Source organism: Peromyscus californicus, unplaced genomic scaffold (assembly GCF_007827085.1).
Source record: "Peromyscus californicus insignis strain IS unplaced genomic scaffold, ASM782708v3 Scaffold_1__1_contigs__length_55948999, whole genome shotgun sequence".
Lineage (NCBI taxonomy): Eukaryota > Metazoa > Chordata > Mammalia > Rodentia > Cricetidae > Peromyscus > Peromyscus californicus.
The window spans coordinates 55,839,709-55,854,379 of NW_026294492.1; the positions used below are offsets into that span (position 1 = coordinate 55,839,709).

The following is a 14,671-nucleotide window of genomic DNA, read 5'->3' on the forward strand; positions in this document are numbered from 1 at the left end:
TAAAAATCCAGGGGCTATGTAGAGAGACCCTGCCTCAAATGATAGTTGATAGATAGATAGATAGATAGATAGATAGATAGATAGATAGATGATAGATGACAAATGATAAATGAAAAAGTTAAATAAACATGGACATAAATTTAATTAATTTGGAACAAAACAAACAAGGAATAGCAGTGCTGGTGATCTGGCCTACAGTCCTAAGCATCACCCTCGCCCTCAGGGCCTGAAGCCCTAGGCCCCATCCTCTCAGTTTTGCATAAACTGGGTGTGCTGGCCCATGCCTATAATCACAGCACTCAGGAGGTGGAAAGAGGAAGACCAGCCCTACGCCCTCCCTACACACCGCGGGTTGGAAAGTGGCCCCGACACTGGATGCGTGCTCTGCTGTACCAAGTCCAGTGTTCCTATGCTCCCCTCCCAGACACACCCCGAAGAAACTTTATTCAGGGTGACCCAGAACCCACACAAGCCCAGAAACAAAAAAATTAACGATGATGATATTCCTTTTTGTTGTTATTGCTGGCAGTTTCTGTTCTTAAGTACCTCCGAGAAATATGCTTTCTTTGATCCGAGTACCTTAAAGATAATCAAGTATTTTTCGGTTAAAATAGGGAAACTAGCACGTGTACAATTTTCACCACTGTCTTTGTTTCGTCTAACTAAGAAGCTCCTCAGACATAACCTGAAATACTAAAATGGATAACAAAAACTTGTGAACAGCCTGTTTACACTCCCACCTGTTGTGACTCTGTCTTTCACAGTCACTGAACGATCTTACACCTTGGTGAATTGTAGAAAACCTGAGAGAAAGCCAGAATGCTCATCTGTACATGGAAGTAACAGGTCACTGCCTATACATTGTTGCTTTCTGATTTGCTTATATTTTTATGTGTGCATGGATGTGAGCTGTGTGTGTGTGTGTGTGTGTGTGTGTGTGTGTGTGTGTGTGTGTGTGTGTGTGTTGTGAGACAGGGTGTAGTTTTTGTTTTATTTGTTCGTTTGTTTGTTTTTTTACCCATTGTGGGCCCGCCACTCAGCTCTCAAATAAATACACAGGGGCTGATTCTTACTTTTGATGCCCAGCCTTAGCTTGGCTTGCTTCTAGCCAGCTTTTCTAACAAATTATCCCATTTCTCTTTAACTGTTTTGCTTCTGGGCTTTTTGCCTTTCTTTATTCTATGTATCTTTCTTTCCTTCTTACTCTGTGGCTGACTGTGTGGCTAGGTGGCTGGCCCCTGGTGCTCTCCTCTCCTTCTCCTTTTCTCGATCCTCCTCTTCTCTCGAGCCTAGATTTCTCCTATTTATTCTCTCGGCCTGGCCGTTCCACCTATCCCTCTACTGCATAGCTACTGGTCATTCAGCTCTTTATTGGACCAGTTAGGTGTTTTAGACAGGCACAGTAACACAGCTTTCCAGAGTTAAACAAATGCAACACATCTTTGCATCATTAAACAAATATTCCACAGCATAAATGAATGTAACGCATCTTAAACTAATACTCCACAGCAATAGGGCAGGCACGTGTGATATGTGAGGTGGGGGCAGGTGGCATCCAAACTTGGTGTTGGGTGAGAGGCAACAGTAACTCCATGCCATGATTCAGGTCTTGTTTTATGTATTGATTCATTTGTTCACTGTTTATTTGAATTCTTATACATCACCTGGAATTCCAGCATTCAATCTCATTAATTAATTTTTAGAAAATAAAAGCCAGGTCTGGAGAGAGGGCTCAGAGGTTAAGAGCACTGGCGGCTTTCCCAGAGGTCCTAAGTTCAATTCCCAGCAACCACATGGTGGCTCACAACCATGTGAATGAAATCTGGTGCCCTCTTCTGGCCTGCAGTGCAGGCATACATGCAGGCAGAATACATAATAAAAAATAAATAGAAAATAAAAGCCATCATGAAGAAGGTGCAACAAATTCCTCATACCATATTGAGCATTGCCAGTGAAATGACACCTTTTTAGTGAGACAAAGTCTAGATATGCAGGCCAGGCTGATTTTCAAGTCTTTGTATCTTCTGCTGTTCTCATATTCATAATCATACAGCTTCATGCTCTTGAGAGCTTGGATTTAAAGGCATGGTCTTCCATGAAACCATGTATTTCTTTAATATATGAAACTTTCAGTAAAATTACAAAAGTTTACGCATCAAATTTGTGGAGGGAAAATTTCAGTTTATGTAACTTGCATATTAATTTTCAGATTTGACTGACAAAGTATTGGAAATTTAAGCATCCAACTGTACACTACCAAAGAAACAACAGTATTTTCAGCCTGTGTATAGAAAGCTTTTTCTCTGGTTATTTATTGTAGATGTATCCAACCTTCTTATTAAATAATAAACACAGAACCAATGCAAAGAAGAAAGCCAAGAGGTCAGAGCTAAGAGCTAAAACCTGACCCTTCCTCCTGCGGTGGTCCTACCTCTCCGAACCAGAGCTACCCCTGTGTTAAAGTCATTATATAGAGTTCCTGTCCTGCCTTCTCATTGGTTGTAAACCCAACCACATGACCGCCTCCTCACAGCCTGTCTGTATAGGCCTCCAGGTTTTCCATGATTGGTATTAAGATTAAAAGCATGTGTATCCAATAATGGCTGTATCCCTGAACACACAGAGACCTACCCAGCTCTGCCTACCAAGTCCTGGAATCACAAGCGTACGCCACCACTGCCCTGCTTTCCTATGGCTTGCTAATAGCTCTGACCCCCGGGCAACTTTATTTATTAACATACAAATAATATTTTAATACAAATAAAATATCACCATAATTTATTGTTCTTGTAACTGAAGTTAGTTGGTAGTAGTTAGTGAATGCTTTAAACAAAACCAGCAATGTTGATAAACGTCTGTTGGTACACAACTACTTCTTACAGAATACATTTTTCTCTGTATGCTAATATTTTGTGTTAAATCTCTGCCTACAGAACACTCAGCATGACAGTATATGAAATATGTACGCTTTTCATAAGCAATAATAATGGAGGAAGATGCAAGTGTGCCTCAGTGGGAGGATATATGCCTTTGTATATATGTAGTCTTGATTAGAATCCTCAGTACATATGTAAGTGATATAGATTGATGGATAGATACATGATAGTCAGACAGACAGACATGGTGACCTACTGAATTTGTTATCTTTCTGTCACTGTGACCAAGTATCAGACAGAAACAAATTAAGGATTGAAGTGCTTGTTTCAAAATTAAATCCAAAGATTGTGATTTCAACGGATTTTGTTAATGGTTGCTAGGCCCTGAAACAATGAGAACAACATTATGGTGACCGTTTGTTCTCTCTGTTTCATGCTTGTGGTTCAAGATGTGAGCTTTCAGCCTCCTGTTGCCACCGCCATGCCTGCCTGCTGCCCTCACTCCGACATACCGGACTCGAAGCCTCTGTAACTACAAGCCAAAATAAACAACTCCTTCTATGTGTTGCCTTGGTCATGGTGTTTTATCACAGCAACAGAAAAGTAACGGATATGAGAGGTCACTAGACCTTTAGTCACCATTCTCTTCCCTGAAAACCTCAGACGTGTGCATTAAACCCACTGCAGCTCTGTCTCTCCCTCCCTCCCTCCCTCCCTCCCATCCTCTCTCTGTCTCTGTCTCTGTCTCTCTCTCTCTCTCACACACACACACACCAGGAATCGCTGCTTCATCTTTCTTTTTAAAAATATTCCCAAACTTGAGGAAGAATCATCCTAATATGTCAACAGACACACTCCATATTCCTGACAGGCCTCAAGAGGAAACATCAATATGATATTGGCATAAAACTTCAACTAAGATAAATTTCCCAATAATTTCATGTAGAACTGGGTGACAAAACATAGTTATGACTAACTAAAATGAGAACATTTTTTTTCACAGACAACATCCTGAGGCACCCATCTCCAAATTGAGAGTAATTTTGTAGATTATAATGGTCATCATTGTTGCCGGAGTTTCCCACATAACTTATAATACCCAATGCATTCAACTAATTTACCACATTTAATGATGCATTCAACTAATTTACCACATTTAATGATGCCTTCTCAAATGTGTGCCTTTTTTAAAATATTGGGTACTATGTTACATACATACATACATACATACATGCCATATAATATCACTTAGGGCCAGAATTTACCAGAAACAGAGCTGTCACAATATACAATATGGGTGACATATAGTGTACTGATGTGATAAGCTATAGGAAAAAAGAAAAGTGGTATGTCCACGCCATTGGACCTGCGAAAATGGGAGTGCATGGGAGGGCACCCAGGGAGGGAAACTGGTGGTATCGGCTACATACATCCCCTTCTTTTCCCTGTCCTGCAAGCCTGAGAGTGGATTGCACATGGTGTAACATAGTGCTTCCCTCACTAAGAACCTCCAACTCCACACATCAAGATGATGGCCCAATGTGCCCTCCCCCCAGAGTCAGAGCAAGGAGGTATGGGACACAGTGGTGACAGAGCAAATGCTCAGACCTCCAGACACTGGGGACATACAGAAAGCAATCAAGGCAGGCAGTCCCAGGCATTAGAAAGATCCCACATCCCCACAGATCACAGCATGCCTTTTCCTCAGAAATGTAAAGATACATTCATCACTGAGGGTTTGCTGGACCCAACCTGATGAGCTCCCAGCGCCAAGCCAGGATGACAGCCAGCCACAGGCCAGTGTTAGTAAGCAGGAGTGTCAGACTGGGAGCAAACCTTTTTTTTTTTTTTTTTTTTTTTTTTTGGTTTTTCGAGACAGGGTTTCTCTGTGTAGCTTTGTGCCTTTCCTGGAACTCACTTGGTAGCCCAGGCTGGCCTCGAACTCACAGAGATCCGCCTGGCTCTGCCTCCCGAGTGCCGGGATTAAAGGCGTGCGCCACCACCGCCCAGCACAAACCTATTTTTGATGCTACCAGAAGACACAAGGAAACCACCACCACTCATGTCCAAAAGGCAAGGCAGTTGGGTAAAGAGACTCCTCTGGATCAGAGGAGACTAGACACAGCAGAAGAAACCTAACTTCAACAGGACATGGGAGATCTGAGTGGGAGGCTCAGGCCCTCTAGCTACCTTCTCCTGCCTGGTCACTGTCATCAGGTGTCTTCGTGGCTGTGAGTCCTAGGTATGAAGCTGTCTGGTCCCTCTTTTGTTAGGTTGTTGTAGGGAATACCAACAGACATCCAGACCTACAACATCCTCTCTGTCCTTGAACTTGTTATGTAGACCAGGCTGGTCTCAAACTCCTAGGCCATCTGGCTCTGCTTCCCAAGTGATGGGATTAAAGGCATTCACTATCAGTGTACACAGTTTAGACCAGGGATTTTGCCTTCCTTCCCACAGAGGTTACCACATACAATTGAGCATCTCTCCTCTGGCAAGGCAGCTTGGGAGCTGAACAGTCCCAGAGTACTTCCTCCACAACCCCCGGTTCCCTCCTATGGACTCTCTTGAATCCTCTCCTTGGCACCTCTAAACTGGTCACCCTGAGGTTGTGCCAGGCACTATGGATCACAGGCAGGCATGCCCAAGCCCAGCTGCCCTCACCCTGGGAATGAAAAGCTAAGACAGTTAGTCTCCGTGGGGCCAGCACTTGGCTCTAGGGACCAGCCAGCAGCTAAGAATTCCTCACCAGCTGTTATCCCCAACCCCCGACAGGGACAACCCTCAGAACCAGTCCTCACAAGTGGCGAGGATGTAGCTGCACGGGATGGCCCTATAGTCCCCAGTGCCCTGTATTTCTTCTCTCCCTTCTTACTTTTCAGCGTTTTCACGGCCACAGTGACAGGCTTGGCAGTGCTGTCCATGTTAAGGCCAATAGCCTCTGCCATAAAAACCTGGCCAAAGCAGCCTTCTCCCAGAGGATTGCCGAGTGTCAGCCTGGCCATAGAAGCAGAGGCAGCGAGTATGTGCCCAGTACCCCCAGCCCTCATGGCCCTGTGCCACTGCATCCATAGACAGAGTAACCCCTGAGATCTCACCCTGGACCCTACCTCGGGAGTATTTCATCCCACCTCCAACAGGCTTCTGCCTGGTAGCCATCTAGCCCCCAACCACAGAACCCCACCAAGTACATTGTGTCCCTCACCAGCACTAACCGAGTTCTAGATATTTCCCACTTTGGGTCAGCAGACAGCTCAAGCTCAGAACTATTAGCCATAACAGTATGTTCTCTTGAGAATGGGTGGACGATGTGGACCAGGGGTATGTCAGAGTTCACGGAGGAGTAGGACTCCACGGTCACCTGCTTGGATCATTGGGGATAGGTTGGTGCCACACAATGGGTGCTGGGCATTGGAAAAGAGTTGACGTGGTATAACTCCTAGGAGAGGCAAGGTCAAGTCTATGTGAGGTAGAATGTAGGGCCAAGAAGAGGGGTGCTCATACAGTGGTTACCGAAGACTCAAAATTGTTTTGCATTTCAGAGTAACTTGGGATCCATGTGGAGAAGAGGAACAGGGAATGGTCAGCCCATCTGACTGCAGAGAAATGTCCCCTGGCAGGCCCTGGGCACTGCTGGGACTCTAGGAGGCTCAAAGCACAACGGAGAGATCAAATCTGGTATCTATTTTCAGTTACCTGTTGCTCAGGTGTGAATCGAGAACTCCTGTGAACAGCGGGAGGGCCCAGGCCCTTTCTTGCAGCTCTATTCAGGTAGCAGAGTGTCACAGTTGCCGCCATCAAAATTGAGAGGGAAAAACCCACGCAGAAGATGATGATGCCCGCGGATAAACTGCCGGCCTCGTTACCCTCTGCCGGCTCTCTCTCAGCTGCAAAGACATGAATGTTGGGGCTTCATGAGGCCTTATGGGACTTCCCATCAGCCTGAACCCCAGGCACCTGTGGGGAAGGGACCCTGGATACTCAGAGCTGGGGGACCTACGTCCCCCACTCACCTTGGTGGTCAAAAACATCTGTGAGTCAGGAGGGGCCAGACTCAGGAGAGAAGCCTGGCAGAGCCAGAAGCACCCACAACACCCACAAGGCTCCCAGGAGATCCCAGAGCCTCAAGGCAGGACTGTGGAAACCCACCTGGGGGATTGAGGGGGAGGCCTTTGCAAGACCAAGATGGGGCGGGTTGATGTTCCCATACCAGGCACAAGACCAGGGTGATTACCACAGGATGGACTGCAGTAAGTTGTAAGTGATCCCCTGCTGTCCCTGGCAGCTTTGTTATGTTCTGAGCCAGCACAAGAGGACAGACACAGCAGCAGCAGCAGAAGCAAGTACCTGGCAGTACCTCCAGCCATGCAGAGCGATGGGAAACCCCGAAATAATTGCCTGCCAGGCAGGTGTACTCCCCTGAGTCCTCAAAGGTGATATTGCGCAAGGACAGAACTTCTAGCTCCTTGTCGGCAGTGTTAATGTCTGATGTCTACAAAGAGAGAACAGAGAGCAATGGGCAAGCACCAGCACCTCCCTTTGGGTACCACAGCACAGTCCACATGCAGATGATGCAGTCAGGCTCCAAGGGAAATGTCACCTTTGCCACCACCCCAGCCCTGCCACAGCCATGGAGGCTCAGGGCCCTCTGCATCCTGTACCAAGCCACTGAACCTGAAGTCAGTCTCTCACGTGGTGGGCAATTCCCTGTCCAAGGTGAGCAACAGGCAGGTGGGGAGAGCATGGTGCCACGAAGAGGCAACATGCAGAGTTAGAGCAGAAATAGGAGATGTGCAGAAGGAAAGATGAGCAGACAGATGTGTGGACAGGAAGCCAGAGGCATCCGTGTCGGCCAGAGACCGGTAGAAAGTCGCTGTTCTCAAACAGCACGGGGCTCAACCCCTGGCAGGTTCTAAGGACCTTCGAAGCATGCAAGTGGAGCATGCAAGAGGACGCACAGGCCTGAGGGGCTTTGAAGGGGAAGTCAGTCAGTGCTGGCTGGGAGCTACCACTATTACCAAGGCGTCACAAGTAGAATGTGAACCACAGGTGGGGTCAAGCAGGAAAGGGGTGGCGCAAGGCATTGGGCAGGTACACAGCCGGGGCCCTGGAGCTGGAGCTTAGCGAGCCAGGCAGGCACAGAACAGTCATCGCCTGCTTGAGGCCTGTGAACATGCAGCCAAAATGCCTTCTCAGCCATGCCTATGAAATTGACGGCTCGGCAGAGGTACCTGCCCCTATCCCACTCCGACACATTGGCTGCATGGAGTTGTGCATCTGCCTCCGGAGTCTCACTGATCCAGGACAGTGGGGACATCCCAAGCCAGCTCCAGAAGAACATGAGGACAAGGCGGGGCAAGGGAGATCCCAAAGAATGGGCTGGGGACCGGGCAGCAACACCTGGAAGGCTGCCTGAAGGGAGGGACATATGGCAGTGATAGCTGTGGTTCCACAGACTGGCCTCCTCCGTGTCCACCCTACACACACACACACACACACACACACACACACACACACAGAGAGAGAGAGAGAGAGAGAGAGAGAGAGGCGGGGGAGATCACACTGGACATGGCTCTAGTGGCCTCTCTCAATATCCAGGATTCCAGCTCCTGCCAACACCTGTTCCTCTCCCCAACTAGATTTCCTTGTCTCTCAACAGATGTTTTTCTTTGGGTTTCCAGTGTTGCAAAGTGTGAACTCTCAAGTGGCCCCAACCTGCGGCCATGGAACAAAGCTACAGGCAGAGGGAGGCAGGACAGAGCCAGTGAAGGCAGAATGTACGTAGCCAGTGCTACAGTGCAGGCAGCTGGGGAGTGGGTAGCCTGTCCTCTAGGGTCCACAGGGTACTAGCTCAGCAGACATCCTCCTGCCCTGAGCCACCGCAACTGTCACTCAAGAGACGCCTTCTGCAGGCCCAGTCCTCGGAGCAGACGGGGAAACAAGTCCCATGGCAGGGCACAAGTAACACAGAGCCTTCCTGGAGCTCAGAGAAGGTGATAAGCACTGGGACCCATCTGCACCTTCTCAGAAGCTCCAACACCTGGGCCTAAGACCCAAGGTATCCCTCAGCCAAAGAGGGACTTACGGACCAGGGCCAAGGCACTCCCAGACAACCCAGCCACCCAACCACCTGCCAACAGCAGAGCCCACCTTGAGGACGGTGACATGGGGCTTGCCATTAGGGCCCATCTTGCTGCCATTCACCTCAACATGCTTCAGCCACTGGACGTGTGGTTGGGCATCACTATACACCTCGCAGCGGAACTCTTCATCACTGCCTAGAGTTTCTGCAGGATGGGCCGATGTGGGAAGCACTCTGTAAGACACAGCTAGGTCAGGTGCAGTGGGTCAAAGGGCCCAAGGCTGACCTGCCTTAATCACCCAGCCTGGCCTTCACCCCGCACGTCCAGTGTGTAAGTCTGCTGAATGCTGCCAAGCTCGTTCTGTACCACGCAGGTGTAGTTGCCACTGTCAGAAGGCACTGCACTCTCCATGACAGGCTCCAGTGCTGGTGCCTAAGCTGCAGGTAAACTTAGTAGGTGAGTGGACACAGGCTATACCCTCTGTATCCAGGCCCTACCCATCTGTGCCCGTTTCCCAGACCCACCCTGATGCCCCCTATGCGATGCTCCCCTCGGAAATCCTTGCCATTCTTCAGCCAGGAGATGGAGGGGGTGGGGTTGCGGGCGGCTGCGCAGTGGAAGCGTACCGTGCTGGTGGCTGGCACAGCCAGCAGTTTCATGTCCATACGGTCCGGTCGAGTCCAGTATGGGACCCTGATGGTAGAAGTGCTCATAATAGCATAGTTGTGCACCCTTGCAAAGCTGTCCTACCTACCCACCCTCTAGCCTTATCCTCATCTGTACTGAGACTCTTGCTTTGCCTGAACACTTTATCCACGGCTGCCCTACTCTCAGACTTGGGCATGTCCTCTTCTCTCCCGCTGAAGCAGGTCCACAGGTGCAGGTACCCAGGAGGTAGAACCCAGTAGGATGTTAGTCCTGGGAGGTAACCAAGTCAGGTCATGCCACCAGTGTGGCAAACTTGAGCTAGCCTCTGTAGCTTAACTTTTCCTGCCTGGTCCATGGTCAGGACAAATCTCTCTCACCTGCCAGTCCCACAGCCGTCAGACCCAACCAAGAAAACACAGAGACTTATGTTGGTTACAAACTGTATGGCCGTGGCAGGCTTCTTGCTAACTGTTCTTACAGCTTAAATTAATCCATTTCCATTAATCTATACCTTGCCACATGGCTTGTGGCTTACCGGCATCTTCACATGCTGTTTGTCATCGTGGCAGCTGGCAGTGTCTCTCTGACTCAGCCTTCCACTTCCCAGCTTTATTCTCCTCCTTGTCCCGCCTACACTTCCTGCCTAGCCAATGGCCAATCAGTGTTTTATTTATTGACTAATCAGCAACACATTTGCCATACAGAACATCCCACAGCAAGCCTCTGCAGTGCCCAGGGCCTGGTAGGGATCCTTCAGTTCATGCTTCTCCCACACTGAGTTCCCTCCTTCCTCTTTGCTGGGTGGATGACGCTGTTGTGCAATATTAGTTGAAGATGTGTTACAGTTGTTTATACTGTGAAATATTTGTTTGCGATGCAAAGATGTGTTGCATTCTTTTATGTCGCATTTAGCTCTGTGAAGTTGTGTTACTTTGCCTAAAATACCAGATTGGTCTACTAAAGAGCTGAATGGCCAATAGCTGGGCAGGAGAGAGAAATAGGTGGGGCTGGCAGGCAGAGAATAAATAGAAGGAGAAAGATCGGGAAGGAACAAGAAAGGGAGGAGAGGAGGATGCAAGGGGCCAGCCACCCAGCTACACAGCCAGCCACGGAGTAAGAAGTAAAGAAAGGTATACAGAATAGAGAAAGAGAAAAGCCCAGAGGCAGAAGGTAAATGGGATAATTTAAGAAAAGCTGGATAGAAACAAGCCAAGCTAGAGCCAGATAATCATAAGTAAGATGAAGTTTCTGTGTTTATTTAGGAGCTGGATGGCAGGCCCCCAAAGAGTAGAGTAAAAACAACCAACAACAGGATGCCATATTGTGGGACTCGTGAGGAAGCTGAGGGAGACAGCAGATTTCCGGAACAGAGAAGGGAAGCTGGGGCAGGGCCTTCCACAGCAACTCAACCACAGGGCCCTATGAATCTCTAGGAGGAGGAACCGCCATACAAAGTAGGAGTAAAGTGTTCAGACACTGGTGAGGGGCCTCTCCTAGCTCTGAGCTGCCCTCCCAGGCTCCAAGTGTGGCCAATGGGCTTGACAGAAGACAGCCACACTGGGGGACTTCAGTGACTTAATGCTGCCCGCGCCAGGCAAAGTCAAGAAGGAGACCCACCTGGCACCTTACCTAAGCCTATGTGGGGCATAAATACTAAACACAACCAACAGGAACTTAGGGCAGAGGCACTGGTGATGTGGTTGGGGCAGGAGCTATAGAGCACCTTGGTTAGAAATTTTGCTCTGAACAACCCGGTAGCCAAAGGGAAAGGGGAAACGAGAAGCCAACCCACTTCTCAGGACTACTACCCTCTGTTGGCTTCAGTCCTAGAATCCAAGTCCATTTCCATGAGGGTTCCACTCTGAAATCTCATACAAGCCTTTATGCCTGCTTTCCTCACCCACACACACTCATAAATTCATTACCCTCTTTTCCCAATAATTTTGTCTCTCTGATTCCTCTCAACACCTTTCCCACTGTACCCCAGAAGGCCCCAGATGGACTGAGTACTCAGTCAGCACCAGTCTAGTCTCAGAGTCATAGCCACCTCCACATACAATGTCTGGACCCATGGTGGCCTTCATATACACACATACATTCTCTCTCTCCTGCCGTAGTTCTAGGCCATAATATGGGCACTGCCATCCATGTGCCCTCATTACTCACACCCAATCTGTGATGCCCCCTTTACGACATAAGCCTCAGCATGGTACTCCTCCCCTCCTGCTGGCCTGAAGTAGACACTAGTCCCCTTAATCCTTGTTATCTACTTACTCATCAGTGGCAACCTCAGCTCCCTGCCTGGCTTGCTGGCACTTGTGATGCTCCTTCCCACCAGAGTCCATACCAAAATTCCTGCAGAGCTGCCCTGCCCTCTCACTGCTCCTGGAGCACTGCCCCCTGTCCCAGTGTCCTCTAACAACCAGCCTACGGGAAGGAAGCAGCCTGACCCCGACTAGCTCAGTGTGCCTAGGCTCTGATCTCACCTGTGTCATCAGCCACATCCTCCCCATCTTCATCATCTCCTAAGGCTGCAGCATCTGCAACAGTTATAAGCAAGCAGTGGTCCTGTGACACTGCCACATCCAGAGATCTGCTGCTCCCTGTTTTTGGAGTCCACTGCTCTCCACCTTCAGGGCCCACTGCTCCCTGCCTTCGGGATCCTTCCTTTGCAACACCACTCCTTCAGACAGCACATCCTTGGGGGTATCCCTACTCTCTTATCTACAGCCAACAACACTCCTGAGCCAGAGATACTGCAGCCACCCTGCCTAGGACTGCCCTGACCTCCCTGGCCATGCAGCTGCTCAACATATTTGGCAGCCTCAGCCACCAAGCACTTACCTGTCACACGCACAGTGAAATGGCACCTCATACCCCAAGTGAGCTGCTGACGACAGATGTAGACCCTCGCATCCTCACGGGAGGCATTCAGCACTTGTAGCCTTTGGGGCCCCGCCAGGATGCGGTGGGAGGTTACCAGCCTTGTGCCGTCCTTAGACCAGACAGTGCAGCCTGTGGAGGCTCCTCCAGGCAGAGAGCAGATCAGCTCCAGGGTGTCCCCACTGCCGAAGGCCACCTGCTCCTGCTGGAGAGGCTCAGGCCCTGGGACCTCTGTGGATGAATTGGAAAGCTGCGAAAGAGTCTCCAAAGCAGCATGTGAAAGCCCACACTCTACTTTGCAAACACACTAGCAAAGGCTGTGGCAGGCAAGTGAGGGGCATGCTCCTGGGGCTTGGGGTCTGGCCAGACTACGTTCAAACCAGGAGTAGGCAAACTATTTCAGTAAGAGTCCAGTGACATCCGCATCTCAGCTCTGTCAATGGTCTGTGCTAAGGCTTCTGGCTCTGTCCTGCAGGAGGAAGCTGTCTTCTGCCTCGACCCACACAGCTGGAGCACGAAATCTGGTGAGGGACGCCGAGGTTAAACAGCACTCAGGACACCCAGTCTCCGTTCATCAGCGAAGCTCTCTTTGTTCACACAAACATGGGCTTATACACCCCTCTAACAGCAGGGGTCAAGGAACGGTTACTCTGTATCCGGAGGCAAGCCGGACACTGTTTTCCAAACAGGAAAAACCACAGGGGAACTGATCCCCAGCACTTTCAAGAACCCAACTGCACATTTTCACACAAACAACTTATGCAAACACAGCATAACTGAGACAGGACAAAAAAGGGCATTTAAGATTAAGGCAGCAAACTTATTGCTGCAGACAGTCTTCCAAAGATGGTACGGAAGAAGCACAGCAGCCCGCCCAGTAGCTGGAAGATCTCAAAGTGTCCTGAAGATTGGGGGCAGTTCTATGGTACATCACCTGCCTGGAATATCTGAAGCCTTAAGCTCATTCCCAGCACCAGCGAAAAAGTCCCACATTTTCCTTCCTCTGATCCTCCCACTCTTTGGAAATGTACAACCAATCCTTAGCTCACAGGAAGGCACAAAACAAGTGAGAGACAGGCTGTCATTCTCTGGCCTCGGGATCAAAGCTCAGAGAAAGGATAGGGAGGCATTTCACTGCCTTCTTAGCACCCAACCCACATCTTATTCCAACACGGTTTGATGGAGAGGAAGCAGACATCTGAGTGTGGTGACTCATACACTCAGAAGCCTGAGTCAGAAGGATTGACACGAGCTCACGGCTAGCCTGGGCTAGTGTGAGACTGTGTCATGAACAAAATAAAAATAAATGAAAAGAGGGAAGTCATATACCTTTAAACCAAGCACTCAGGAGGCAGAGGCACATGAATCTCTTTATTTGAAGCCAGCCTGGTCTACAGAGTGACTTCCAGAACAACCAGAGGTACACAGAGAAACCCTGTCTTGAAAAACAAAAATAAAAGCAAAGAAACAAACACACAAAAATAAAAAAAGAAAGAAAGAAAGGATGAAAGACACAGGGTCATTCAAGAATGTGATTGGACAGCACTTGCTTGCATGCACCACCAGAGTTCTATTCACAGTAGGTACACACTTCCACCAGCAGCAGAAGTGTACCAGTTGGGGGGCCTTGGACTGAGGCAGTCTGTGACTTGCAGCTTATATGCCCACTAGATACAACAGCCAGTTAGGAAAATAGGACAGGTAAACATTAAGGACAGCAGTCTGGATATTACTCAGGTCAGCAGTCTAGGAGGGTCCATACGAGCTCACGGGGTATCTGAGGACCTGGGACCCCCATTTCACAAATGAGGACCATGCTTTTGCCAGGGGACATCAGAGTGGCCATGTGAGCCAATTGAAGCTAGAATCACAGCCAAGTGGAGATAGCCACCTATCCTGAGGGTTAAGAAACTGGAGTAGTGTAGCCCCCCGGGTGGTTAGACACAGGTGCCCATACACCTCTCCCCTACTCAGATGGTGTCCAGCTTATGAGGAGACCCAAAGGCCGCACACTTAGGGACACACCACCAGCTGGCAATCACACCCAGACCTCCCTGCTAGAACCCAACAATGCCCATCACAGGGGCAGTTCTTCCTGCTAGGACCCCACAATGCCCATCACAGGGGCAGCTCTTCCTGCTAGGACCCAACAATGCCCATCACAGGGGCAGTTCGGCTCAG

The 14,671-nt window shown here is 49.2% G+C and overlaps 1 protein-coding gene across 1 annotated transcript; it reads right to left on the reverse strand.

Moving 5' to 3' along the window:
* Positions 1-658: 658 nt before the first annotated feature.
* On the reverse strand, positions 659-12,346 carry LOC128115162 (fibroblast growth factor receptor 3-like). Its single transcript, XM_052745657.1, is given in 10 exon segments — positions 659-693; positions 5,752-5,873; positions 6,092-6,237; positions 6,573-6,763; positions 7,224-7,368; positions 9,027-9,163; positions 9,166-9,192; positions 9,274-9,375; positions 9,378-9,396; positions 9,484-12,346. Coding segments are annotated over 10 exon segments (1,113 nt in total). The 5' UTR covers positions 9,673-12,346.
* Positions 12,347-14,671: the final 2,325 nt, after the last annotated feature.